This window comes from Leptopilina boulardi, unplaced genomic scaffold (genome assembly GCF_019393585.1).
Source record: "Leptopilina boulardi isolate dan_hultmark-lab unplaced genomic scaffold, ZJU_Lbou_2.1 LbouV2_367, whole genome shotgun sequence".
NCBI classification, from domain to species: domain Eukaryota; kingdom Metazoa; phylum Arthropoda; class Insecta; order Hymenoptera; family Figitidae; genus Leptopilina; species Leptopilina boulardi.
The window spans coordinates 1,915,099-1,938,255 of NW_026137937.1; the positions used below are offsets into that span (position 1 = coordinate 1,915,099).

The 23,157-nt window shown below is 26.2% G+C and overlaps 6 protein-coding genes across 10 annotated transcripts in view; 2 read left to right on the forward strand and 4 right to left on the reverse strand.

Moving 5' to 3' along the window:
- The window catches only part of LOC127287051 (PRL-1 phosphatase), a 50,363-nt gene extending 42,619 nt beyond the window's left edge, over positions 1-7,744 (forward strand). For all 3 annotated transcript variants that reach the window (XM_051313770.1, XM_051313772.1, XM_051313771.1), the window contains exons 2-6: positions 618-956; positions 1,976-2,554; positions 2,868-2,999; positions 3,538-3,704; positions 4,013-7,744. In XM_051313770.1, coding sequence (XP_051169727.1) covers positions 2,441-2,554; positions 2,868-2,999; positions 3,538-3,704; positions 4,013-4,124 — 525 coding nt within the window. In that variant the 5' untranslated portion in view covers positions 618-956; positions 1,976-2,440 and the 3' untranslated portion in view covers positions 4,125-7,744. The remainder of the gene's footprint in view (positions 1-617; positions 957-1,975; positions 2,555-2,867; positions 3,000-3,537; positions 3,705-4,012) is intronic.
- A 300-nt stretch (positions 7,745-8,044) lies between these two features.
- On the reverse strand, positions 8,045-10,578 carry LOC127287046 (proteasome inhibitor PI31 subunit). The gene is made up of 5 exons (XM_051313763.1): positions 10,344-10,578; positions 9,669-9,818; positions 9,319-9,572; positions 8,463-8,618; positions 8,045-8,228 (listed from the first exon to the last, which is right to left on the reverse strand). The coding sequence occupies exons 1-5, from the start codon at positions 10,491-10,493 to the stop codon at positions 8,099-8,101; spliced, it is 840 nt and encodes a 279-aa protein (XP_051169720.1). The 5' UTR covers positions 10,494-10,578; the 3' UTR covers positions 8,045-8,098.
- Positions 10,579-10,904: 326 nt separating this feature from the next.
- LOC127287041 (DNA repair protein XRCC1) lies at positions 10,905-12,877 on the reverse strand. The gene is made up of 2 exons (XM_051313753.1): positions 11,358-12,877; positions 10,905-11,269 (listed from the first exon to the last, which is right to left on the reverse strand). Exons 1-2 carry the CDS (start codon positions 12,686-12,688, stop codon positions 11,092-11,094), a joined length of 1,509 nt encoding a protein of 502 aa, XP_051169710.1. The 5' UTR covers positions 12,689-12,877; the 3' UTR covers positions 10,905-11,091.
- Positions 12,878-12,982: 105 nt separating this feature from the next.
- On the reverse strand, positions 12,983-16,370 carry LOC127287043 (mitochondrial inner membrane protein OXA1L-like). The gene is made up of 8 exons (XM_051313759.1): positions 16,027-16,370; positions 15,670-15,847; positions 14,525-14,686; positions 14,273-14,416; positions 14,096-14,184; positions 13,739-14,011; positions 13,468-13,645; positions 12,983-13,350 (listed from the first exon to the last, which is right to left on the reverse strand). Exons 1-8 carry the CDS (start codon positions 16,090-16,092, stop codon positions 13,205-13,207), a joined length of 1,236 nt encoding a protein of 411 aa, XP_051169716.1. The 5' UTR covers positions 16,093-16,370; the 3' UTR covers positions 12,983-13,204.
- Positions 16,371-17,188: 818 nt separating this feature from the next.
- LOC127287039 (jerky protein homolog-like) lies at positions 17,189-20,776 on the reverse strand. The gene is made up of 3 exons (XM_051313752.1): positions 20,015-20,776; positions 18,477-19,139; positions 17,189-17,751 (listed from the first exon to the last, which is right to left on the reverse strand). The coding sequence occupies exons 1-3, from the start codon at positions 20,625-20,627 to the stop codon at positions 17,375-17,377; spliced, it is 1,653 nt and encodes a 550-aa protein (XP_051169709.1). The 5' UTR covers positions 20,628-20,776; the 3' UTR covers positions 17,189-17,374.
- Positions 20,777-20,864: 88 nt separating this feature from the next.
- Positions 20,865-23,030, forward strand: LOC127287045 (mitotic checkpoint protein BUB3). Of its 3 annotated transcripts, none has more exons than XR_007843830.1 (6): positions 20,865-21,025; positions 21,117-21,324; positions 21,410-21,479; positions 21,650-21,960; positions 22,048-22,656; positions 22,744-23,030. XR_007843830.1 is itself a non-coding variant. In XM_051313762.1 (6 exons), exons 2-6 carry the CDS (start codon positions 21,130-21,132, stop codon positions 22,519-22,521), a joined length of 981 nt encoding a protein of 326 aa, XP_051169719.1. In that variant the 5' UTR covers positions 20,865-21,025; positions 21,117-21,129; the 3' UTR covers positions 22,522-23,030. The 3 variants fall into 3 exon arrangements, 2 of the variants coding, with proteins under 2 accessions (XP_051169719.1, XP_051169718.1); XM_051313762.1 differs by having other exon boundaries at positions 22,048-22,448; positions 22,518-23,030; XM_051313761.1 differs by having other exon boundaries at positions 22,048-22,448.
- The last annotated feature ends 127 nt before the right edge of the window (positions 23,031-23,157 follow it).

The window sequence follows — 23,157 nt, forward strand, 5'->3', positions numbered from 1 at the left end:
AATTGGAAATAATTAATGAAAATTTAATTTTGACAAAAAGTATCATAAGATTTTTTTTACATGTATACATTTTTTATTGAATGACAGACGCAGTTTATTGATATAATCGTACGTCAAAGTTGCGAATTTCTTGAGAAGATAAGTAAATCCACTCACGAGACATGCCGAAGTAATTCACGCAAGCTTGAAAATTGGCTTTAGATAATTTGGCTTTCATACATCGTTGTCGACAAACAGCGATTGTTTTCTCTTGTAAACATGACCGAAATATCCACTCGTCAGTCTAAAAATATATCGTTAATTGCGACGTGAAAATTTATTGCCTAGCCTTGAGAAAATTCTGCCAAGTTTAAGGGCAGATGAATTTTGAAAAACGTATAAAAACCAAAAATCAGTTCCTACTATATATTATTGACTTTTAATATTTTTAGATTATCAATTTAGTATATCATAATTGATGAAAAGTTTCGTAATTCTCTATATATATATACAGCAAAAAAATGTGATTTTTTTGCAAAAAAAAAAAAAAAAATGTTTTGATAGAAATTTAAAATTGAAATTTTTTAAAAATTAAAATTATTAATAAAAATTTTTTTAAAATAATTCTTAATTTACAGTTTCCTGATGAGTGCATCCTCACATACATGGAGTTTCAACTGGATAGTGCAGAGTACTGTCAGGCTCAACACAAATAGAGAGAAACGCCCGAGTGTTCCAAAACTACAAAGATACACACTGAAGTAAGCAAAGAAGCGGAAGACCATCTCAAATTTAAGAAGGGAAAGATATTGAAAATATCTAAAAACATCAACCCCCGAAAGTCAGAAATCATCAGCTAGTCATCATCATACGCGAAATAGAAGAATTTATTAGATGCAATTGTTAATTTACCCTATCTTATGCAGGCACTGTAGTTACCGAACGCACCTCATCTGGGAGCACCCAGTGCCAAATAGGTGAGTTTATTTATTTCAAAACAATTTCTCAAATTTATGAAATTGAATTTTTATTTAATCAAACTTTTGTATAAGATAAAATTTTCCATACTCCAAATTTTAATTTAACCGAATTTTATTTCATTAAATATTCGTTTAGTAGAATTTACATTTATGTCCTATAATTTTCTTTTTGTACAAATTGTCATATATATTTTATAGAATTCTTAAAACATTAAGTTTTCAAGTATCGATATAAACATATTCATCAGTAATGTTTTAACGTGAATTTTCAAATTAAGCAGTCAGAAATTATCAACAAAATTATTTGTGATTCGTTAATATTTTAATTTCGTGACAAAATGTTTTTGCACAATGTTTTGTTTGGACAAACAAAAGGTTCTGTCAAATGAAAATTCGTCATTTTAAAAGTTCTATGGATTCTATGAAAAAAAAAACGACAATTCATGAAAATAAAATTTTTGACAAAAAGATTAAACACAAAAAAGATGTATTCGGTGAAAAACAAATTTTGTTATTTAAAAATTCTATATTGAGTAGAAATTGTATTGAATGTACTGATAAATGATTCAGATAAAACGATTCTATCTAGAAATTTCTCTATAGAAATTTCATACGGAATTTTTATTTTGTCTTTTATTATAAAAAAAATAAAACAAAAAAACTTTGAAACGAATCACACTGCAACTTCAAATTAAACCTATTAAATTTTTTGTCCAATTGTAAAATTTATTTATTTAAAATGTAATTTAAATATTTCTGAAAAAAGTAAAATTTTTGTATTTTTCATTGAAGCGAATGTTTTTCAAAACCTGAATTAAATTTAAAAAAATGCTTTACCATCATTGAAAAGTAAATTTAAAACATCATACGATTAAAGAGAAATATTTTTAATTTAAGATATTTATTTCAAAGATTTACGGGCAACGCCCTTTCGTATATTAAAATAAATAAATAAAAAATAAAATGTAGAATTGATGACAATGATTAATATTTGCAAATTGAATTTTTTGTTTCAGATAATCTTCCGAGTAATTTAAAAAACAAAAAATAAAGTTTCCCCTCCCGAGTGGGAAAAAAAGCGCATATCAACAACGCCTAATGTAACGTAGTTTTTCACCTTTTCGGCGAGATTCGCACCTTAACCACCCTCCCCAAGTTTTACATGTAAACCCATTGTTCTGTCCTCTGTATAAAAATAAAGAGTATTTAATTTTTTGTTTAATGAGAAATAACACATTTATAAGACTGAGAAAGCTATGGACTAAATCCACAAAACCCAACTTCTGTTGCTTGATAAAGAGAAAGAGTGGTTGTTTTGATTTGTAGTTTGAGGTTCAAAAAAAAGGAGTGTTTTATTCCCCCTCAAGATAGAGAGAAAACAAAATAGAAGAAGAGCGTGAGAGAGAGAGAGAAAAAAAAGGAGGAAAAAGAAGAGTTAAGAAACGGGATTTTTTACACTTCCTCTTGTTGTCAAGAAGGAAATGAACATGACGTTCAAAGACATCAGACCGGCACCAGCCGAAATTGAATTCAAAAATATGAAGTTCCTCATTACTGATCGGCCCAGCGATCAGAGCATCCATACTTTTATTCAAGTAAGTTTCTATTAGCTCTCTGCTATTATTTTTCCTCATTTATTCATTATCATGAAAAAATTTATTTTAATAAACATTTCACTTTTTTATCTTGTAAATTAAAATCAAATTTTAATTAAAAATTAATAATGTTAATTAAAATTGTATTAAATTAAAATTATTTTTCTTTGTATATTATTTTTCTTTTTAGTTCAATTTTTTAATTAACATATTAATTAAAATTATGTTTTCTTTGATTATTATTCTTGTACTTTTTTTTTTCTTTTAAATTCTGTTGATTTGAAAATACTTAACAATATATTGCTTTTTATAGGAACTGAAGAGGCACAATGTTAAAGAAGTAGTAAGAGTTTGTGAACCAACGTACAAAGTTGATGAACTCAGACAAGAGGGCATCGACGTCATCGACTTGGTTTTCGATGATGGCACCTTCCCACCAAATGAGGTAAATATTAAAAAAAATTAATCACGAAAAGTGTTTTAGAATAATGAAATTAATTCGAATATAGATAGATTATTATTAAATTCTATTTAATTAAGCTTGAGAAAAATAAATATTTAATTTTTATAAAAACAGAAACAAATGAAAATGATAAAATTTTATTAACATGTCAGAACATATCAAATGAAATGAAATAAAATTGTTTTAAGTATTCTTCATTATTACTGCGTATTTGTTTTATCTGAATATTAACATTTTTTTTAATTAATTGGTAAAAAAAACATTTTTTTTTAATTATGAAATATAGAATTTTATAAATTTTAAGTTGAAACAAATTTTATTGAATATAGAACTTTGGTGTTGAATAAAATTGAGAATAATAGTTTGTCCTGCGATATAAACTTTGAACGGAGATTGTTATGTTCTATATATATGTGTGTTATATTTCGTTAAATTGGAATTCAGGTCTTTAGTACACGATTAACAGGTTAAACATGTTTCTAGTACTGTTTAAAAACTAGAAATTGCTTATGATCCACAGGTAGTAGACGAGTGGTTCGAATTACTAAAAAATCGATTCCGTGAATCACCTGATGCATGCGTTGCTGTACACTGCGTAGCAGGACTTGGAAGGGCACCTGTTCTCGTTGTTCTTGCTTTGATCGAGCTTGGCCTTAAGTACGAAGACGCAGTTGCTTTAATCAGAGAGTAAGTGAACGCATAATTATTAAGTTTTAATAATGAAATAAACACATCGCGACACCTTCTCGTGATCTACTCACCTATATATACATATATATGTATATAATAATAATGTCAATAATTTCACGTTCGTTTTGAATAATTAAAATTCTAATTATTAAATATTTAATAATTTTGAAAAATTTAATAAAAATTAAAGAATTTGAACATTTTCCGGTTTGCATTACTTTAATGTTGTTCTAAAACGTGTAAATTTAGGAAAGACAATTTTCAATTAAATGAATGTTGGTTTTTTTTTCTTTGCAAATTTTTAGAAAGAGACGAGGTGCTATCAATGCCAAGCAGCTGGCCTATTTGGAAAAGTATCGTCCAAAGTCTCGACTGAAGCTCAAGAACGGACAAAAAAACTCTTGCTGCGTCCAGTAGATAAAATAATTCTTTTCTGAAAGCGACTATAATAATTGATACTAATTGGTACACATTATTGTATAAGTTTATGCGTCAGACGACAAATTATGTGTCGTACCATTACTGCTTGAAATTATCTGTCAATGGAAATGCAACCAAGTCTATTTATTTTATCATTCGAGTCATAAAGTGATGAAACTTTATTTTTCGAAAAAAATAATTCTCACTTAAAATTTATCTGGTTTTCTCGCTTTCGTTAGTGGAGCCTGTTTTTTTTCGACTTTTTATAAATTGAATTCAATTAATTTTTTTTTAAATTCAATATTTTTTGAATTTTATCAATTTTTATTTCAGTTCAATTTATTTATTTATTTTTTTTAATTAAAGCTGTTTTTTACTTCAATTTATTTTTCTAAGTTATCACGCGAATTTTTGATTGATGACAAGAAAATGAATTAGTGCAGGGTTTTTATAAGCAATGAAAAACAAATTATTTTGATCTATTGCTTCTATTTTGTGCATTATCTATATGCCAGTGTTTTATTGTATATAAAGAGATTTGCAAAACTATTTTATTTTGCTCTTCTCAACAATACCGTATTTAATTTAGTGACAAATTGCGATAATTGCAATGTCGAAAAATGAAATTTGAAAATCAAGTGATAAATTGAAAAAGGGGGGAGAAAATAGGAAAAAAAAATTTATGCGAGATTATGTGAAATTGTAGATCTTGTTTTAAAATTAGATTTAAAAAAGTATGTTATTCCTATCAAGAGTGAAATTGATTTGATATTGATATTGACCTTCCATCGAAGGGCAAACACGATGAAACTTTTGTTTAAAGAAAACTTGATTGGTTCCGTGATAATCTATTATCGATAAGCGCGTTTCATCGTGCGTGCAAGTATTTGATAAACGTATCACTCTTTCTATTATTTTTATTTTATTTTATTTAAACAAAGTGAGAAGTGAATAGCAAAATTATCTATTTGCGTTTTGTACACACACGCAGGTAGTAATGTAGGTTAATAAAAAATTGTAAATTATATTTTGTATTGAGACGCATTTTCTTCTCGTTGATGGCGAAATTGTCAACAACAAAAAAAAATCGACTGAAAAGAAAAATAAAAATTACGCCGAGAAATTTTGTTTTGAACGTCTGAAATTTATACATTATTTTTTTTCGAATTAAGGAGCGCGACGAGGAGAAGAAAGATGAGAAAAATAAACGGAAAATTGCTTTTAAGCAAAAAACAAATTTAAAATATAAAATGACTTTAAAAATTATTTTAAAAAAATTTTTATCGATCAATTTAAAATATTTGCATCTGTCAATGATAAAATTTACGACAAAGTAATTTGAAATTTAATCAATTGCTTTATCATCTTTCTCTTTAAATTGTGCAATGAACCCTTACCAAACATCAAATTAGGATTAACAACTGTTTTTAATTTTTTTTTTTATTTTTATTTTTATTTTTATTTTTATTTTTACCTGGCTAAAATTTATTCATTGAAAAAGTACAATGAAAAAAAACAAAATGCCGGGTACAATTTTGTTGCTTCTTTTTGAAGCCTCAGCTATATTAATTTAATATGTTGGTCTCCTTAAATTAAGACACTTAATGTTTATGCCTTAACCAACTCGTAGTAGTGATATTGGAAAAAAACAAATATTTAATCTCTCGTTCAATGATTATGAACAAAGGTCGTCAATGAAGGACATTACGTTGCATTTCCAATGGCACTTGGAGCCGGTGGACACTTAACTCTTTATTGGACTTGAAAATAATGCATTAATTCGAAAGACGAATAGTTAAATTGTGAAAACAAAGGTGAGGTAATTCACTCCAGATTTATATATCACTTGAAACGCAGCTCGCTCATGATTTTATCTAATTTCTCTCTCTTTTTCTGAATCCTTGTTCGATAACTTCCAAACAAAATTAAACACTTGTTCTTTTTCAGAAAAAAAAAAAAAAAAAAAAAAAATAGAACATGTGTTTTGTAATTTTACTAAAATTATCAGCGAGTCTGCGCACCACACTAAACTGTGTTCAAAAATAGTCAAATTCACTTCTAAAAAGAATTTTAAGAATATAGACTGTTTCTTTTTTTGTTGACTTGAAACAACCGTTTTAAGCTAATTTTCCAAATTGTTTTAAAGTTTCCACTATCTCAGTTTTTATTTACTAAAATAATTTTTTTCTCTATTTAACAAAAGCAATTTTCTATTTTACAATAAATTTCCTTTTAATTTTATCTTCAATTCATCCTTCATAAAATTTCGAAGAGCAAATATTTTTTTTTTTTGTATGTCTTCAATTATTATATTTAAAAAAAAAACGGTTGTCTGAGTAGAAAAAGAAGAAACAGCAAACTGGAACACAATCCAATTTTCTTTTTTTGTAATATTAAAAAAGAAAAAAAGCACTGCAATATTTTTTACCAGAGGATGGGACGAGGGTCATTCATAAAATAAAAAAATCGTGTCGATTCCTAAATCCAATATTGATAATATATATATATATATATAATTCTTCGACTTACCTTAGTTCAAATAATATGTTCGTAAAGAATTACTTAATTAAAACATATATGATGTATTTTGTAACTATTCCTTTCGCATTCAAGTAAATTGAAAATTAGATGACTTCGATAAATCAGAGCAAAATTATATTTTCAACCAAGTTTGCGATTATTTGACAAAATTATATATTATATATTAATTAATATACTATGTAATGATAAACTTACAATAATTATATTAATAAATTATATAATATATAATGTCAAAAACGTTTTAACAATGTTTAGTATTTTATATAAAGTTTAGATATTTTTCAACAATTTGAGTATAATAAAATATTTGTTTTATTTTTTTATACGTATATAAATATATATATACGAAGAATTCAAATGTAAAGTTATTTAAAAGAAAAAAATCGAGACATGTGTCGCATTAGGGAAAATGGAATCGAAATGCTACTTATAGTTTTTATCTATATATTTCAGTGCAAATGATATTTTCTAGTAAGCATATATTATCAGAAACTCGGAAAATTTTCATATTTAAAAGAAAAATTAAATATCGAGTCAGAAGATTTTTTAGTAGACTACAAAAACTTGTGTAATCTTACTAGACAATCTTCGAAAATTTAAAAAAAAAAATCTATTTTTTAATCTTGAATTCTCTTTAAATAAAAAACACACAAAGCTCTCATTCTTTTTTCTATTTAAAAACAAAAAAGTATTAAAATTTTTTTTATAGCGTTCTCAAATAAAATGTTGAGTTTTTTTTCTGCAATTCCACACAAAATTATTCAATTTTTCCGTAATTTAAATTAATGACATTTTCGTGTAATTTAAAAATATATAAAAAAAATTGTTTAATTGTATATAATACAACAAAAGATAATACTGTATCTTGAATTCAATTTTGTTTTTAAACAAAAAGAAATTTTTTGACGTCTGTGTATGATGAACTATAAAAAAAAGAAGAACCGTTTTTGTTAATATTGTAAACAATAACGAAATAAAGCTGTGTGGAAGTCATTTTGTGAGAAAAGAAAAGTGTTGACTTTCAATCTAATTTAATGTTCGATAATTTCTTTGAAATTAAATTATCATTTTAATAAGTTGTTTGTCATTTAATTTTCATTTTCAACTTTTTTTTTTATTAATTTAAATTCACTAAAGTAAAAGTTCCGTTTTTTCGCTCTATTAAATAAATTGAATATGAAAATCTTTTGTAGTATAATTAAAAGAAATTAATTTTATTAAACAGAAAAATTAATGAAACAGAAAAGTCTGGAAATTTCGATTAACTTTGTTAATAATTTGTTTTTGAAATTTTGATTAATTCATTCAATGTGAAATTTACTAATTATTATTTGTTATTGTCATTTTTTCATATTAATCAATATGCTAAAAATAAATATTGGTAAAAATAGTAATTTTTATTTGTAATGCGTAAAAAATAATTGTTGACTTTACATGAACATGTCATCGTAGCCAGGAGGAGGAAGATGATCGCTGTCAGGATTTCCTCGTGGTGGTCTTGGACGAAGAATATCTGGTGGTCCAAACGGATCGAATCTTGCTCCAGGTGGCACAGCTCCGCTGAAAAAAAAGATGAATAAATATTAATTATAAAATTTTTTAAAATCATTTTCATTATTCAGTAAATTAATGGAGATAAACAATTATTTTTAATTTAAATAATTCGATATTTTAATATTTATTATTTTATATAATTCATTATTAAATTTAAAAATCTTTCAATATTCCAAAATTATCTAGCAAATAGACCATAAAAATTGAAGTGGTAAAAATATTTTAATTTTTAATTATTACGGAGGTAATCTTCCAGGAACACCTAAGCCTCCAGGTTCTCTAAGTAGAGATGGACGTGTATGTAATGGATCAAATATCATTCCTCCTCCTCCTCTTATTCCAAGAGGATCTAGATCTTGTCCACCAACATTTCTCGGACCTCTATCAGCAGGTACCCTTGAATACAATGAAGAATAAATCTTTTAAACATTAATTAATTTAAAAGACAATTTTTGTTAATTGAAGAAAATTTGCAATTACCTAAATTGGGCTGTAAATTACAAATTAAAAAAAAAATACAAATACAAATTAAGTATACAGTGTTCAAAAAATATGAAAACATTTTTCATGAAAATGCGTACTTTTCGAGATATTTTCAAGTTTCCATACATTTTGAATACCCTGTGTAATATAAATAATATGAAATTAAAAATGTTTTATAAAAAATTACTTCAATTTCTTCCTAGAGAATTTGATTCCTAAAAAATTAGTTTTCATTTTATTTCTGGAGAATTCCAAAATTCATTTTGAAGTTAATAATCATCATGGATATTGTAATTTATCTACAAACATCGTAATTTATAATGTTATTCTTATAGAAATAAAAACATTTTCGCACCGATATTGACTTTGAGCCCATAGGTAAATTTACTTATTTTACTAATTGATTCCTTAACTTTTAGGGGTAAGTCAAAGTGGATGCGATTTTTCCAATTGAAACTCTATGTAAAAATTGCATCGACTTTAACCTATCCACCCTTTTTAAAATCGAAAAAAAAATTTATTGTTCTAAAAAGGATTTGTATTAAAGAAAGAAGTTTTTATAATTATTCTTTTTTTTTTTAATGGCTCAAGCAAATCGATACGATATATTTACCATTCTGGAAAAACAGGAGGAAGTACCGGCTGACGAAGAGGCTGATCAAGAATATTTCGTTCTTGACTTGTTGACTGAGAAGTTTGAGTAGAATTTTCATTTCTGCTCCTATAAATTGGAGCTATAAGATCATTTTCAATTGTATTTAATGCTGTTTGATATGTTGGCATCAAAGTTTCCAGAGATCCATGTAGACTATTTACAGTTGTTTCAATCGAAAATTGAATGCACGATGCTTCATTTCCTTCTACCCTCTGAAATTGAAATAATTTTTAAAATAATAATAAAGATATTTTTATTAGAAAAAAAGAAAGATTTAAGAATAGTTTTTTTTTTGTTTATTTCGTTACCAATAAATTCAACAAAAAATCTGTATCGGATTTTGTTCCAAGCAAAATGTAGAGTTTATCCTTAAAGACATATCGAAGTGTATAATTTGGTTGCTGATTCCAACCTTCAGGTAACAATTCAGAACCTTTTTCAGCAGGATCACGTGTCTTCTAAAAAATAAGGAAGAAAATAAATAAAATACAATCAAAGATGTTAATTAAATTTAACGAAGTGATTCAAACTTAAAAATAAATTTTTAAAAATTATTAAAAACTAGATTTGTTTTCATATTTGCGAATTTTATTGATATGTCAGATTAAATATAAAAAATGATAATAAGAGATACTTTTTTTTATTTGTAATTAAAATACTTAACTTTTAACAATTACTAAATAATAATATCTTGCAACACACCAATTAATAACCTATCTATTTATACATTGTTTACAACAATTAATCATTATTTTTCATGAAAAACAAAACCAAAACATGTAAATTTTGGGTCTCTACAAAGTTTTCAATAATGCGCAAAAAAAAAAATTGTTTATATAGGTTATGGCATTGAAAGATTAAAACGTTTTACAGATAAATTTAAACATTATAACTCTTGTAAAGTATAAAATTATAAGTGTAATATTATGATTAGCCGGTTTCTGGTATAAAAAATTTTACAGAACATTTGGATGAATACTTACTGAGTCACCTAAGCCGATGCATCTGAAGCCATTTTTAATGCAATACCAGTGCACAAATAAAATAAGAATATCTTCCTTTTTTGTAACTTGTGTATCGTATAGTTTATTTAACAACTCAAAACCAAATGTATTATTTAAATCGTCTGCCATTTTTGCTATTTTTTATTGTAGTGAGTTACTCAACACTTTTGACAGCTTAAAGTTGCGCCATTACTAAAAAACTGTTCGGCTTTCCCGAATCGGAAATGTTCGGCATTAAACTTCGGGTTTCTATCGAATGTTGTGTTTATATTCAAATTTATATTTTTGCCGAAATGGAATTTAGAAAGGAAAAATTTATTGTTTTAATCGAAAAATATTGGATTCTTAAAGCAAAAGGTAAATTTTGTTTTAATATTTAAAAATGAATGTAATAAGACACGTGAGAATCGTGAAAAATTTGAAAATCTACTATCCTAACCTCATTTTTCTCATGGAGAATTATTACTTTTTTTTTTTATATATATATATTTGAAAAAAACTGAATCAAAAATGTTTGAATACTAGAATAATTAGACTAAATTAATGAAAAACTATTTTTTAATTTATAAATTAATCACACTTCATTCGTACAAAAATTACATCTTATGTACAGAATTACCAAAAATGATTTGCAGGCGCGTATAAAAGAATTATTTTTATAACATTTTTTAATTGTAAACCATTGAATTTTTTTTATAAACAAAAGCCTTTATTTTAATCTCCATTTTTAATAATTCGAATCAGAATCTTCATCGGTTTCTTCGTCGTAAGGCTTAAAATCATCATCGCTATCAACATCTAAATCATCTTCAGAAGGAATAACTCTTCCACTGCAAACAATTTCATTCTCACTATCAGATTTATCCATCTCATTTTTATCTAGAGCATATCGCCTCCATGGAATTCTGAAAATTAAATAAAAATAGTGACAAATTTATATATTATATATATATTTTTTTTCCTATCAATATTATTGTATTTAAAATGAAATACCTTTTCTTTTTATCAAAGCAGTCTTCTATATATTTATGAGAAACAATTTTCGTGAGACCATTGAATTGTTGATATTTCGGTGTATTTTTAAAAGCACACACTAAATGCGTACATAATTTATCAGTTGTATTTGGATCAGCAATATATTTTGCTCCCATTTTTAAAGCTTTCCTTCGGATTCCATCTCTTTTTGGATTCACGTATCCACTTAAAGAAAAACTGATTCCCGCAAAAAGTTCTTCAAACTTTCTTTTAGGTCTTGTGACTTTATTTAAAGGAGGCTTTTTTGTTTTATTTGATATTATATCTGGTGGAGGTAATCTTTTACAAACTTTACATAATTCGTCTTTAGATTCTGTTTGACATTTACTGCATTTAACTTTTTTATTACTTATTACTTCATTATTATCATCATTATCATCAGATTCATCGGTACTTAATGATCGTTTTCTAATGACTTTTTGTTTCTCTTCAATTTTTGCCTTTGACGTCGATGCTGGAACAATATCTCCAAATGGAGTTCTCACAACAGAATTTGAATTGATATCATCTTTTATTTTTTCATTAATTGCAGTTGAAGTTGATGGTACTTTATCATTCTTTTCTTTTGTCTTGCCAAAAACTTCATCTGCTTTTCCGGCTTCTAATTTTTCTAACAAAGGTTTCTTCTTGTGTTCACGTTCAGCCTCTTGTCGTTTTTGAAAATCGCTAAAACCATTTTCTTTAATTTTATCCTTCAATTCATTCTTATAATTTCCAGCTTGTTGTTTATTGTTTTCCATTAATTTGAGATATTTTTCTTTAAATCTATCGACACTACTCTCTTTTTCTTCATTGGTGTCCTTCATTTTAAATCGACCAAAAATATCCAAACCCATATCAACAATAACCTCGGTTCTTAAAATAAAAAATGTTAAACCAAAAATTTCTCTTGGATTTGCCGATTGCATGCAAGTGACTTTGACGCGGTCGAATTTAATTTTCAAATTATCTGGATTAAGTTCTTTTTTTGTAAATATTTGCACTTGATCCTTAAATTTTCCATTGGCAGCTTCATCGTGTGTGAGAAATTGATGATTTATTATTGGAATCCAATTGTCAGGTTCAGATGATATTGAGGCATTAACAATGACGATACATGAACGATAATTTCCAATTTCAACTCCTGTTATGCATGATGGTTCGGAAAGTTGAAAAATAATTGTCGCCAATGATTCACCAGGTTTTGCACATCTCCAGGTTGAATTTGAATGTGATTCCAAAAGATTTGACGCTGGATATAATGAATGTTCCGAGGAACAACTTATCACTTTTTCCAATTTGATTATCATTTTTTTTTTTTTTTTTTTTTTTTTAATTTTCAATTTTGTGAAGAAAAAAATTTTATTAAATAAATTTTGAAAGGAATATAAAAATTCTTTTTTTGAAAATTAAATGTCACTTTTTTACTTTCTTTATAAATAAAAAACAGAATTATTTGTATATCAACTTTTTTACGCACTCTTTCTTTTTTTTAAGGTTATGTATTTTTGTTACGTGTTTATAATGCGCATTCCCGCTTTTTCTGTTGCGCATTTTATTAATGTCGTTAAAGTAGGGAATTTTTATTAAATCATTATAAATAATTTAAATTTAAAATAAATGTACATATTACTTTTTTATTCAAAAAAATATGAATTTAATCGACAATAGATGACTATATAAGAAAAATCAAAATTTTAAATTAACAATCTTTTATTTTCTAAACGTTGACAATCTTATTTCCATGTCAATGATTTATTATCTATTTATGAATAAAAAATTTGAAAACGCTTTTATTATTTTACAATTTATTTTTTTTAAAAAAGCTATTTAATTTCTTTACGCATTGTAACTTTTGTTGGATCGAATTTATATGTTTTAACCAGAGGTCCTCTGCCAGCAGATTGAAATTGCCTTTGATCCAAACTCATAGCCGACCTGCGATTTCTATTTTTCTTTATTTTCCTTAAAACTGTAAAAATATTATTTATAATTTATTTATAATAAAATGCATTTTCAACGGACATTTTTTTAAAACTAGAGATAGAAATTTGATTTAAAAAAAAAAAATCCATTTCATTGTACTTACCATCTTTAACCTGCTCTAAAAATGACTCATTTTGAATTTTTGATGAGGTATCTCTAGGTATTTCTTGATGTTTGATAATTGGAGCAATCTTACAAAAAGCCCTTATTTTTGGAACTCGTACTAAAGCTTGAAAAATAAATGTCAGCCATGCTGTTGTTATGCCATAAAGTAATACAGCCTGCAAATCAAATTGAAATTTTTTTTTTTAATTTCAACTTTTTATTCATTTAATATAAAAGCTAAACTAAAAAACAAAAAAAAATGTACTTACTGTTTTAAAATAAATCATGGGTATTAAAGCAATAACAGGGATGGCATATTTGATTTTCTGAATTCTATTAAAATTTACGGATGCTGCTAATGTGGGAGTTGGTGTCAAATACATATATATAGCAGTAAAAGTACAACCAATTACTGGCAATATATAATAAGGATCAGTTACAGTTAAATCTCGAAACCACGCTAAACCACCTTCCTGTAAACTTGGTAATGGAGCACGTGCCATTTTATTTATTGCCAAGAAAAACGAGGCAAAACAAAGTCCCTGTTTAAAAAAAAAAATGAAATTTATTATATAACTTGAAAAAAAAAATTTTTTAATTAATTTTAATTTTATCACATAATATACCTGTAATCCAGTGTTTCTTCCCAATTTCATTGTTGTCAACATACCATGTTTAGCGTAGAATATTTCTTGTTTTTGCATATACATGTTTGCTAAAATGATATTGTTTTAATTGAAAAAAAAATCATTTTTAAAATAGAAATTTAGTAAAAAATTTTGTCTATATCGTTAAATATTTACATCTAAAATGATCATTGTCTTCTGTTGCCTCTTTCCTTTTTTTATCCAAGTACGATAAATCTTTTTTATATACGTCACGAAGTGCAAGATGCCTTTGCGTTGCTATAAAAATGGGCAACGTTGCGCATCTTAAAATTGTTGTTCCTTAAAAAAAAAAAAAAAATAGTAAAAAATTATAATTAAAGTAGATTTTTTTCAAGTACAATTTAAATACAGTAACATTAAAAATTTTTTAAATTAGATAATAATTACCAACAATAATTGTTGCCCACCATGGTAGTCCACATGTCGTATGTATTGAGAACAAAAGATGTTGCATCCATCCAACTGGAGTATAATATGATCCTAATTCAAAACTTCGAAGAGATGCTTCTCCAATTACTTCCGTTATTTCCGGTGGTATTATTGGTGCATCTTATTGTAAAAATCACAATTATTTAAATAAATAAAAAAAATTCATCCTTTTTACTTCCTCGTGAAGGAAGCTTTGTAGTCCTTTCGTTTATAAAATTTTTAAAAATAGTGAAAACAAATTTTTCTCTATTTAGAAACATGTTATATGAGATCCTGATCAATTGTCCGGATGTATGTGTATGTGTGTGTGGATCGTTTTTGTGAACACAATATCTTTAACAGGTTTTAATGGATTTGGATAAAATTTGGTAGGCTTATTTATCACATTAATCTCTCTTTTTTCCAAAAAATTTTTTTTAATTGAAAAAGTTTTTAAATAGAAAAATTTAAGGTAATATATAATATAATCGTCTTCTTTACGTCAAGACAAATCGGTTAGTATATATATAAAGTATAAATTTCATTGAAATTTAAAGAATTAATAAAATTTAAAAAATCAAAAATTTACATTTTAGCTAAAAAAATGTTGTGTGTATTAAAATTCAAGTTTATATATGATATAATTTTATTCCCTGCATTAAAAATGAATCGATTGGTATATATAAAGTACAGATTTGATTTAAAATTTTAAGAATTAATAAAATTTGAAAAATCAAAAATTCATATTTTAGCTAAAAAAATTTTGTGTTTTTTTAAATTCAAGTTAATACATAAAATAATTGAATTATTTGCATTGAAACGAATCGATTCGTATATATAAAGTATATGTTACACCCAAAATGAATTACAATTTTCATAATTTATCAAAAAATTTAATGAATTTAAAATCAGTTTTTAAACTCGAAATGTTTTAAATCAATTAATTGAATTAGAGAAATTCATAGCATCTTCCACGAGGAAGCAAATTTTTTAATTCACACAATAAGGAAGCAAAATGTTTATGAAATAAACATAAAGGACCCCCTCCGACCCCCTCCTTGTTTTTAAATTCTTAACAACTTTCTATAAATGAAGATTATAAAAATCAAAATTTTATAATTTACCAGGAATCAGAGGTAATTCTTCTTGCAAAGGTGTAATTGGCGTTTCGCTCGTACTTGCATATCTTACAAAACTAGTATTATAAACTGAAGACGACGAGAAACATCCTAAACAATTTGTTTTTGTAGCATGATCTTTCGTTCTGTGAAAAACATGTAAAGCCCTATTTTGTGAATATGACTGAAAAATACAATTACCTTATTAATTAGACTTTCTGATATATATATATTTTAATTTTAAAAAATACATATTTGCAAAATGTGTGTCTTGATGATATAGTCTCACATTAAAAGTTTAAAATACAATAAATGACAAAAAGACGGATTGCAAATATAACCTCAAAATTTTTCAATAATTACCTGTGATAATAAGCATGATTTTGAAATCATACGGGAGTACGTAGTTACTTTAAGCCGTGAAAACATTTTAAAGAAAACAATTTATTAATTAAAACTAGTAAATACTTATTGAAAAACATCAAAAATACACATGATAAATCCTGCCGGATTGTGTATATACATAGAAATTTATAACATAACCTTAATTTTATCCTATAGTGTATTTTTATGATTTTTTAAAAATATTTCTCACAATTAATGAATGAATTAAATTAATTAATCAATTAATTTGAAATCAAGGCAATACGAAATTTATTTTTTTTATTTATTAATTTTAAGAAAAAATAAATAAGTAGACATTAACAGAGAGTGACATCCTGCGGATTGTCTAGATATTTTCTCTGTAGCTAATACAGGTAATACACCGTTCACCGTTGTATTTGTATACAGCGAAACCTCTCATAAGACAATTTTAGTGGGGGGTTCTCTTAAAGCAGGTTTTTCGCAAGAGGAGAAATTGATGCGCAGTGACCGTTTGCGCATGGCGGTCTATTTCAAAATAATGTTGGAGTTTATTGAAAATTATGTTAGAAGAAATAAAGAGATGAATATAAAAAATAGTAGAAAAATTACAGAAAGTAATCATAAATTTCTTTCTTGCATTTTTTCCATAACCAAAATTAGCCTAATATTTATGCTATTGTGTTTTGATAGGTTTTGACAATTCATAATAGTGGTTGTTTTTTTATTTCTATTAAGTATTTTATTTATGTTTTATATTGCAGTTATTTTGTTTTTTTCGATTTAAAAATACATAGTATTTTAGAAGATATTTAATTGGGCTTAAAATTTTTGAAAAATATAAATTACCTCTTTAGAATTTATTTTATTACAGGTAAGAGATATGATAAGTAGTTTTTAAGTGTGCAAAGTATTATCTAACAAGGAAATATCAAACTTTAATATTTGGCTTTAATCTTTTAAATTATTACCATCTACCTCTAAAATAAAGTTATTTATTAGAAATTAAATTAATGAATTGTAATAGTTGTAATTCAAAAAAAAAAAAAAAAATGAAACAGATAATCGATTCTAGAAGTATTTAAAAGAATTTATATAATGATGTAATTTGTATAATTATTATAAATGAAAAAGATAGGGTACAAATGTAACGAGAATTAAGTAATTTTTATTATTTGTCTCATAATATATTTAGAATTAAAATAAAGATCTGAGTTTCAACAATTTTCTTACATAATGTAATTTAAAATATTATAAAGCAACGTTTTAAATATATAATGAAAATAAATATTTTTAATGTAATTATTTATGAAGAACACATTTCATAACATTCGTATATTCTTTGACATTATAGCTTTGGAATTATATCACTATTGTTAGCATCAGAACTTTTGGAAACTTCTTCTTGAGATTTTTTCATAGTCAGATTCTCCCATTTCCGAAAGAGACGATAATCCGAAAGTGTATATTCATTTTTCTGTTTACACCAATTGTGTAAAATGTGAACTGTGGTGTTAATATCTTCAGAACTTGGAATACTGATACTGTTAGGCTCTATTGATTGGAAGATTTTTCTCTCATGTAACTTTTCCTTCGCAATGGTTTGAGGATTTTTTCCTGTGACAATTTCAATAATTTCGCAGTCGCTGAGTTGTTTCCATCCAGGCTCGTGCTGATCTTCAGATAACCATTCTTTCACCTCAGATCGATCAACTTTTTCAAGACCTATTCAACAATAAGAAAGTTATTGTAAATTTTAATTATAATAATCTTATAACAAAAACTTTGCTCTATAAACAAACATTTATGATACAAGTGTTGATGAATAAAGAGAGTGTAAAATATGTACGTGGGATTAGAGTGTCCGTAAAAAAGTCGACTTTCGAATTTTATTTGGACCACCCCCCAGTTCGTTTTCAATACATAGTGCCAGTAATCAATCGAAATTTCCCATTGAAAGTACACGGGGAAAATGCACTTTTTTTAAAAAAAAAAAAAATTCATAACTTTTTCAATTATTGAGCAAAAGATTTTTCAGGTCACAAATTCTTTTATTTTTAGCTACACTTTATGTTGGCATTTTTAAAAAAAATTAAATATTCAAAATTTTTAAAATGGTAGATGATCAAAAATAGGTCTTAAAAATGCATTGCAATGTAATCAGTGATTTATCACATAAATCCAGAATTTTGAAAAATTAAATTTTGCTATCCGATTCTTGACTAGAGACTCAAAAACCTCACGAATAAGAAGAATTGTTGTATTATTTTGAATAATTATATGATAAATCATTTATTACATTGCAGTGCATTTTCAAGACCTATTTTTGATCATCCACCATTTTGAAAACTTTGATTTAGAAAAAAAAAAACTAATTTAGAAATTAGTATTGCAAAAATATATTTCCATTTTATGAACATAAATGAATAAAAACGTAGGATATAATTTACCTTTAATTTTGTTGACCATTGCATGCATTTGGCTAATTGTTGTTGAATTGTCAGAATCATTACTATTCTTTTCCATTACTCTTGAAATTCCACGGAGCTTATTCCAAGCATTTTGTAAGTTCTCCTGAGTCAAGGATTGGAATGCCTTTGCAAGCATGCAACAGCAGTCTCTGAGGTTAAAAGATTTCATAAAGTCCTGAACAGCAATGTGGTCATTTTTTAATATTAACAATCTAAGTAGATCCTTTCGATAGAGAGTTTTTGCCTTTGCAAATACGCCTTGATCCATTGGCTGGATGAGTGACGTAACGTTGGGAGGTAAAAATTCAACTTTAAAATTTTCGTTTACATTATTTAGAATTTCTTTCGGTGGATGGCAGTTAGCATTATCGAGTAACAGCAATACTTTTCCATATTTTTGTGTTTGCACTTGCATGGCCTGTACTAACGGAATAAACTGATCTTTATACCAACTGAAAAAAATCTTTGCATTCATCCAAGCTGAGGCTTGATGTGTATACGTGACTGGTAAAGACGTAGTATAATTATTATTAAAGCAACGGGGTCTTTCAGATTTTCCAATAACTAGTAATGGTAGAGTGAAAGAACCATCTGCGTTTGAACAAAATAAAACGGTCACCCGGTCCTTTTTTAATTTCCAACCTGCATAAAAAAAATATTAAAATAAATTGTAACTATAAATATGTATTGGAGTCACTACAGAGAAAATTGCAAAAATTTTTTTGTCTATTAATAATTAATAAACATTTTGTGTTTTTTCTTAAAAGTTAGTGAATAATTTTAATTTTTATCCAATTTTTATTAAAAATAGCAACTCATTTTACTATATCTGAAAGATTCTCTATAATTCAGTTCGCGGTTTAATTTTGTTAATAAATGATTCATTAACAAAATATTAAATAAAAAAATTTTATTTATTTTATAACTTTTGAACAAATTTTTTTTTAACAAAATTCAAGAAATAAATTTGTAGAGAAACTTTTGGAGATTAAAATGAGCGATTGTTTATAAAAATTGGATACAAATTACAATAATTCCGTTGACTAACTTTCAAGTAAAAACACAAAATGTTACTTAATTATTAATAAACAACAAATTTTAAGTAAAAATAATTTTTTCGGAAAATTGTACAACTGGATCTTTCAAAATTGAGTGAAATACATTTTAAATATATTTTTAGTTTCCTTGTTAAAAACTACTTAGTTTGATGTTTAAAGATACATATATCCTTAATCTTTTTAGTTTAATAAATTAGGAATGAGTCGAGATTTCATGGAGATTTCACTTTAAATGAGTTTATAATTTCCATTTAAACTAAATTTAAAAAGTGTGAATTGTTTTGTAAGTTTTTAAAAATCATCACATTCAACTTTGCAGTTTTATAGGTTATAATTATTGCAATTCACGAATTTCAATATAATTACAAGTCAAAAAGATTAAAAACTACCAACATTTTTTTATATTAATTTATTAAAGTTAGAAAAACTGTGAAAATGTTAAATTAAAGTGTGTTTTACCTGGACAATCATAATCCTCGTTTGCTCCAGCTAGAGTTACTTCTGGCAGCCGTTTCCAATAAACTCCACTTTCGTCTGCATTAAAAATTAAACTCAAATCGCAGCCTTCCTCTTCAACTAAATTTTGAAAATAAAAGGCAAAACTTATGGCAGCATCAACATCCGCAGATAATTTTTCTCCTTTCATAGATAACTGTCTAATACCATATCTTTTTTTAAACGCATGCAGCCAGCCATTGCTAGCTTTAAAATTTTCCGAGCCGTTTAATTGTTCATTTAACACCAAAGCCTTTTCGCAAATCAGCGGTCCACTCACTGGTTCACCCGCAGCACGTTTCTCGTTAAACCACCTGATTAAAACTTTCTCCAAATCAGCATTATGCACTGGTTTTTTGACCTTCCTCTTTTGCAGGACTTTTGGACTTAAATTCTCAACATCTTTAAGGCTTTCTGAATTTTTCTTCAATCTACTAACAACCGATGGTGAAATATGGTATTGCTCAGCTATTTCTCTCAACTTATTTTTTGTACTTCCATTATTGAGGCTTTTTATAATATTAATCTTCTCCTGTAATGGAAGATGCACGTGAGTCTTCTGTTGCTTATTGCACATAATCAGTCTTTACACTTACAGAAATATTAAACTTTAAATATAAACTACATAACTGTGATCACAGATAGGGGTTTTTTTGCACATTTTTAGGCAGGTTATTTTCTGTTTACATTGTTAGCCATATGCTCCGCTTGACGCTACTGCGCATGACGCAATATATATCTAAAGTTTTAGGGAAGGGGAACACGATAGGGGAAATTTGTCTTATTAGAGGTTGTCTTATGAAAGGTTCGCCTGTAATTTATATCGCGATTTATAAACAAGACGTGTGAAATTAAAATTTTCTATTAAAAATTCCTCATTTACGTGTATATATAATTTGCCATTACATAGAAAACTATTAAGTGATCAATTTCAATTTTATTGTAATTGAATATAAGTGATCGCAGTCTGAAAAGGTAATATTTTTTTTTAATTTTGAGGTTAGGTAAGAAACAAAATTTATGTTTATACTTATTTTTTATATGTTTTTACAATGTTTTTTTTTAGATTCATAGAAAAAATGGAATCTCGTACAGAATTTAAAATAAAAAATGCTCCAACGGATGCAATTTCAGCTGTAGAATTTGGTCCAAATTCTACACAATTTCTCCTTGTTTCATCATGGGACAGTACTGTTCGATTGTATGATATTCATGCAAATTCCCTTAGAGTTAAATATAATCACGATTTACCTGTTCTGGATGTTGCATTTCAGGTAATATATAATATCATTTTTTTAAAAAAAAATTTTATCGTAATTTTTATAATTGTTATATTATTTGAATATAAATATTCTTCAGGATGCAGTACACGCTTATAGTGGCGGATTAGGAAACACTTTAAAAATGTACGATATTAATACAAATACAGGTAATTTCGATAATTAGTTATTAATTGATACGTATTTATTAATTATAGTTGTTATTATTTAATTTATTTATATTTTATTTATCGAAAATTGTCATTTTTTTTAATTAATTGAATTTTTGATAAATGAATATTGATTGAAAAAAGAAAAATTGATTTGAACAATTTGATAGAATCTGTAATGGGAGCACACGAAAAACCCATTAGAAAAGTGGAATACTGTGGAGCAGTAAATGCAATATTAACTGGTGGCTGGGATGCTGCTGTAAAACTTTGGGATCCAAGAAGTCCTACGTGTGTAGGAAGTTATCTTCAACCTGATGTAGTTTTAGCTTTATCAGTTTGTGGTGATAAATTTGTTGTTGGCACAGCTAAACGAAAAGTGTGTATATGGGATTTGAGAAATATGGCCGGGATGTTTCAACGTCGCGAAAGTAGTTTAAAATATCAAACAAGATGTATCAAGGGATTCCCCAATGAACAGGTATAAAAAATTTAATTAAATAAATTATTTTGGAATATGTAATTAATAAAAAATTAAATTTTAATGTACACATTGTTTTCTTTCCAGGGTTATGTTCTAAGTAGTATAGAGGGTAGAGTTGCTGTCGAATATTTAGATACAACTCAAGAGGCACAAAAGAAGAAATATGCCTTTAAATGCCACAGGATAAAAGAGAATAATGTGGAAAATATTTATCCTGTCAACGCCATTAGTTTTCATTCTGTGTATAATACATTTGCAACTGGTGGATCCGATGGATACGTGAATATTTGGGATGGTTTTAATAAAAAACGATTATGTCAATTCCATAGATATAATGCAGGAGTTGCCGCTCTTAGTTTCAGTCAAGATGGAACGGTCCTTGCAATTGGTGTTTCATATTTAAATGAAGCTGAAATTCCACCAGGTGGTTCGGATGAACAAGAAATTTATATAAGATACGTCAACGATCAGGAAACAAAGCCAAAGTAAGATTGGCTTTCCACGAAGTTTTATATAAATATATATTTAAATAATATTTGCGAAAATATTTTCAGGTGAAACAAAAAAAAAAAGTGTGAAAACTCGAAATTATTTATTTATTATTCTTATTTCATTAATGGAAATTATTTTCAATTTTTCTACAAATTTTTATGACCAATTTAAATTTATTAATCATAAAGTTCTGGATCATAGGTATTTTTTTTTTGTAAATGAGAAATTGATTTTAATTAACATAAAAATCGTGATTTACTTTTGATTTTAATTGAATCTGCGTTATAGGTCGCCTGGAATGTAAAAAAAGGTTCTTTTTTTCCTTTGGACCAATCAGAGTTTATTCATATCTCGGAATCCGACAATGGTATAATAACATATACCAATATTTTGAGTGTCTATTTTTGTGGAATCGTTCATATTTTTTTTTCCTCAATGAATTATTACTCGCAGACTTTTTTTTATAATAATAAAAATGAATTTTTTATAGAAAAAAATTTTTTCATCTTTATTATTTTGTCAATAGTAATTTTAGCGAATAAAATGAAAAATAGTTTATATTTATTAAAAAGCAATTTATTTTTAAATTTAATAAACCTTCATATTATATAATAATTTTTTGTATTTTTAAATTTCTAATAAATTTATTTAAGTCTTCAATTCACTTCTCCCGATTCATGTAAATTGATTAGATTTGCAAGA

Excerpts from the sequence above, each read along its gene's own strand:
- LOC127287043 (XM_051313759.1), bottom strand. The coding sequence starts at position 16,092 with ATGTTTTCACGGCTTAAAGTAACTACGTACTCCCGTATGATTTCAAAA. Across the intron at positions 15,848-16,026 it reads AATCATGCTTATTATCACAG|TCATATTCACAAAATAGGGC; the intron begins GTAATTATTGAA and ends TGTATTTTTCAG. Across the intron at positions 14,185-14,272 it reads AGACAATGATCATTTTAGAT|CAAACATGTATATGCAAAAA; the intron begins GTAAATATTTAA and ends ATATCATTTTAG.
- LOC127287046 (XM_051313763.1), bottom strand. The coding sequence starts at position 10,493 with ATGGCAGACGATTTAAATAATACATTTGGTTTTGAGTTGTTAAATAAA. Across the intron at positions 9,819-10,343 it reads GCATCGGCTTAGGTGACTCA|AAGACACGTGATCCTGCTGA; the intron begins GTAAGTATTCAT and ends CTTATTTTTTAG. Across the intron at positions 8,619-9,318 it reads CCTCCTGTTTTTCCAGAATG|GGTACCTGCTGATAGAGGTC; the intron begins GTAAATATATCG and ends ATTGTATTCAAG.
- LOC127287041 (XM_051313753.1), bottom strand. The coding sequence starts at position 12,688 with ATGATAATCAAATTGGAAAAAGTGATAAGTTGTTCCTCGGAACATTCA. Across the intron at positions 11,270-11,357 it reads TGCTTTGATAAAAAGAAAAG|AATTCCATGGAGGCGATATG; the intron begins GTATTTCATTTT and ends TTTAATTTTCAG.
- LOC127287045 (XM_051313761.1), top strand. The coding sequence starts at position 21,130 with ATGGAATCTCGTACAGAATTTAAAATAAAAAATGCTCCAACGGATGCA. Across the intron at positions 21,325-21,409 it reads TTCTGGATGTTGCATTTCAG|GATGCAGTACACGCTTATAG; the intron begins GTAATATATAAT and ends AATATTCTTCAG. Across the intron at positions 21,480-21,649 it reads CGATATTAATACAAATACAG|AATCTGTAATGGGAGCACAC; the intron begins GTAATTTCGATA and ends ACAATTTGATAG.
- LOC127287039 (XM_051313752.1), bottom strand. The coding sequence starts at position 20,627 with ATGTGCAATAAGCAACAGAAGACTCACGTGCATCTTCCATTACAGGAG. Across the intron at positions 19,140-20,014 it reads CGAGGATTATGATTGTCCAG|GTTGGAAATTAAAAAAGGAC; the intron begins GTAAAACACACT and ends TTTTTTATGCAG. Across the intron at positions 17,752-18,476 it reads AATGGTCAACAAAATTAAAG|GTCTTGAAAAAGTTGATCGA; the intron begins GTAAATTATATC and ends ATTGTTGAATAG.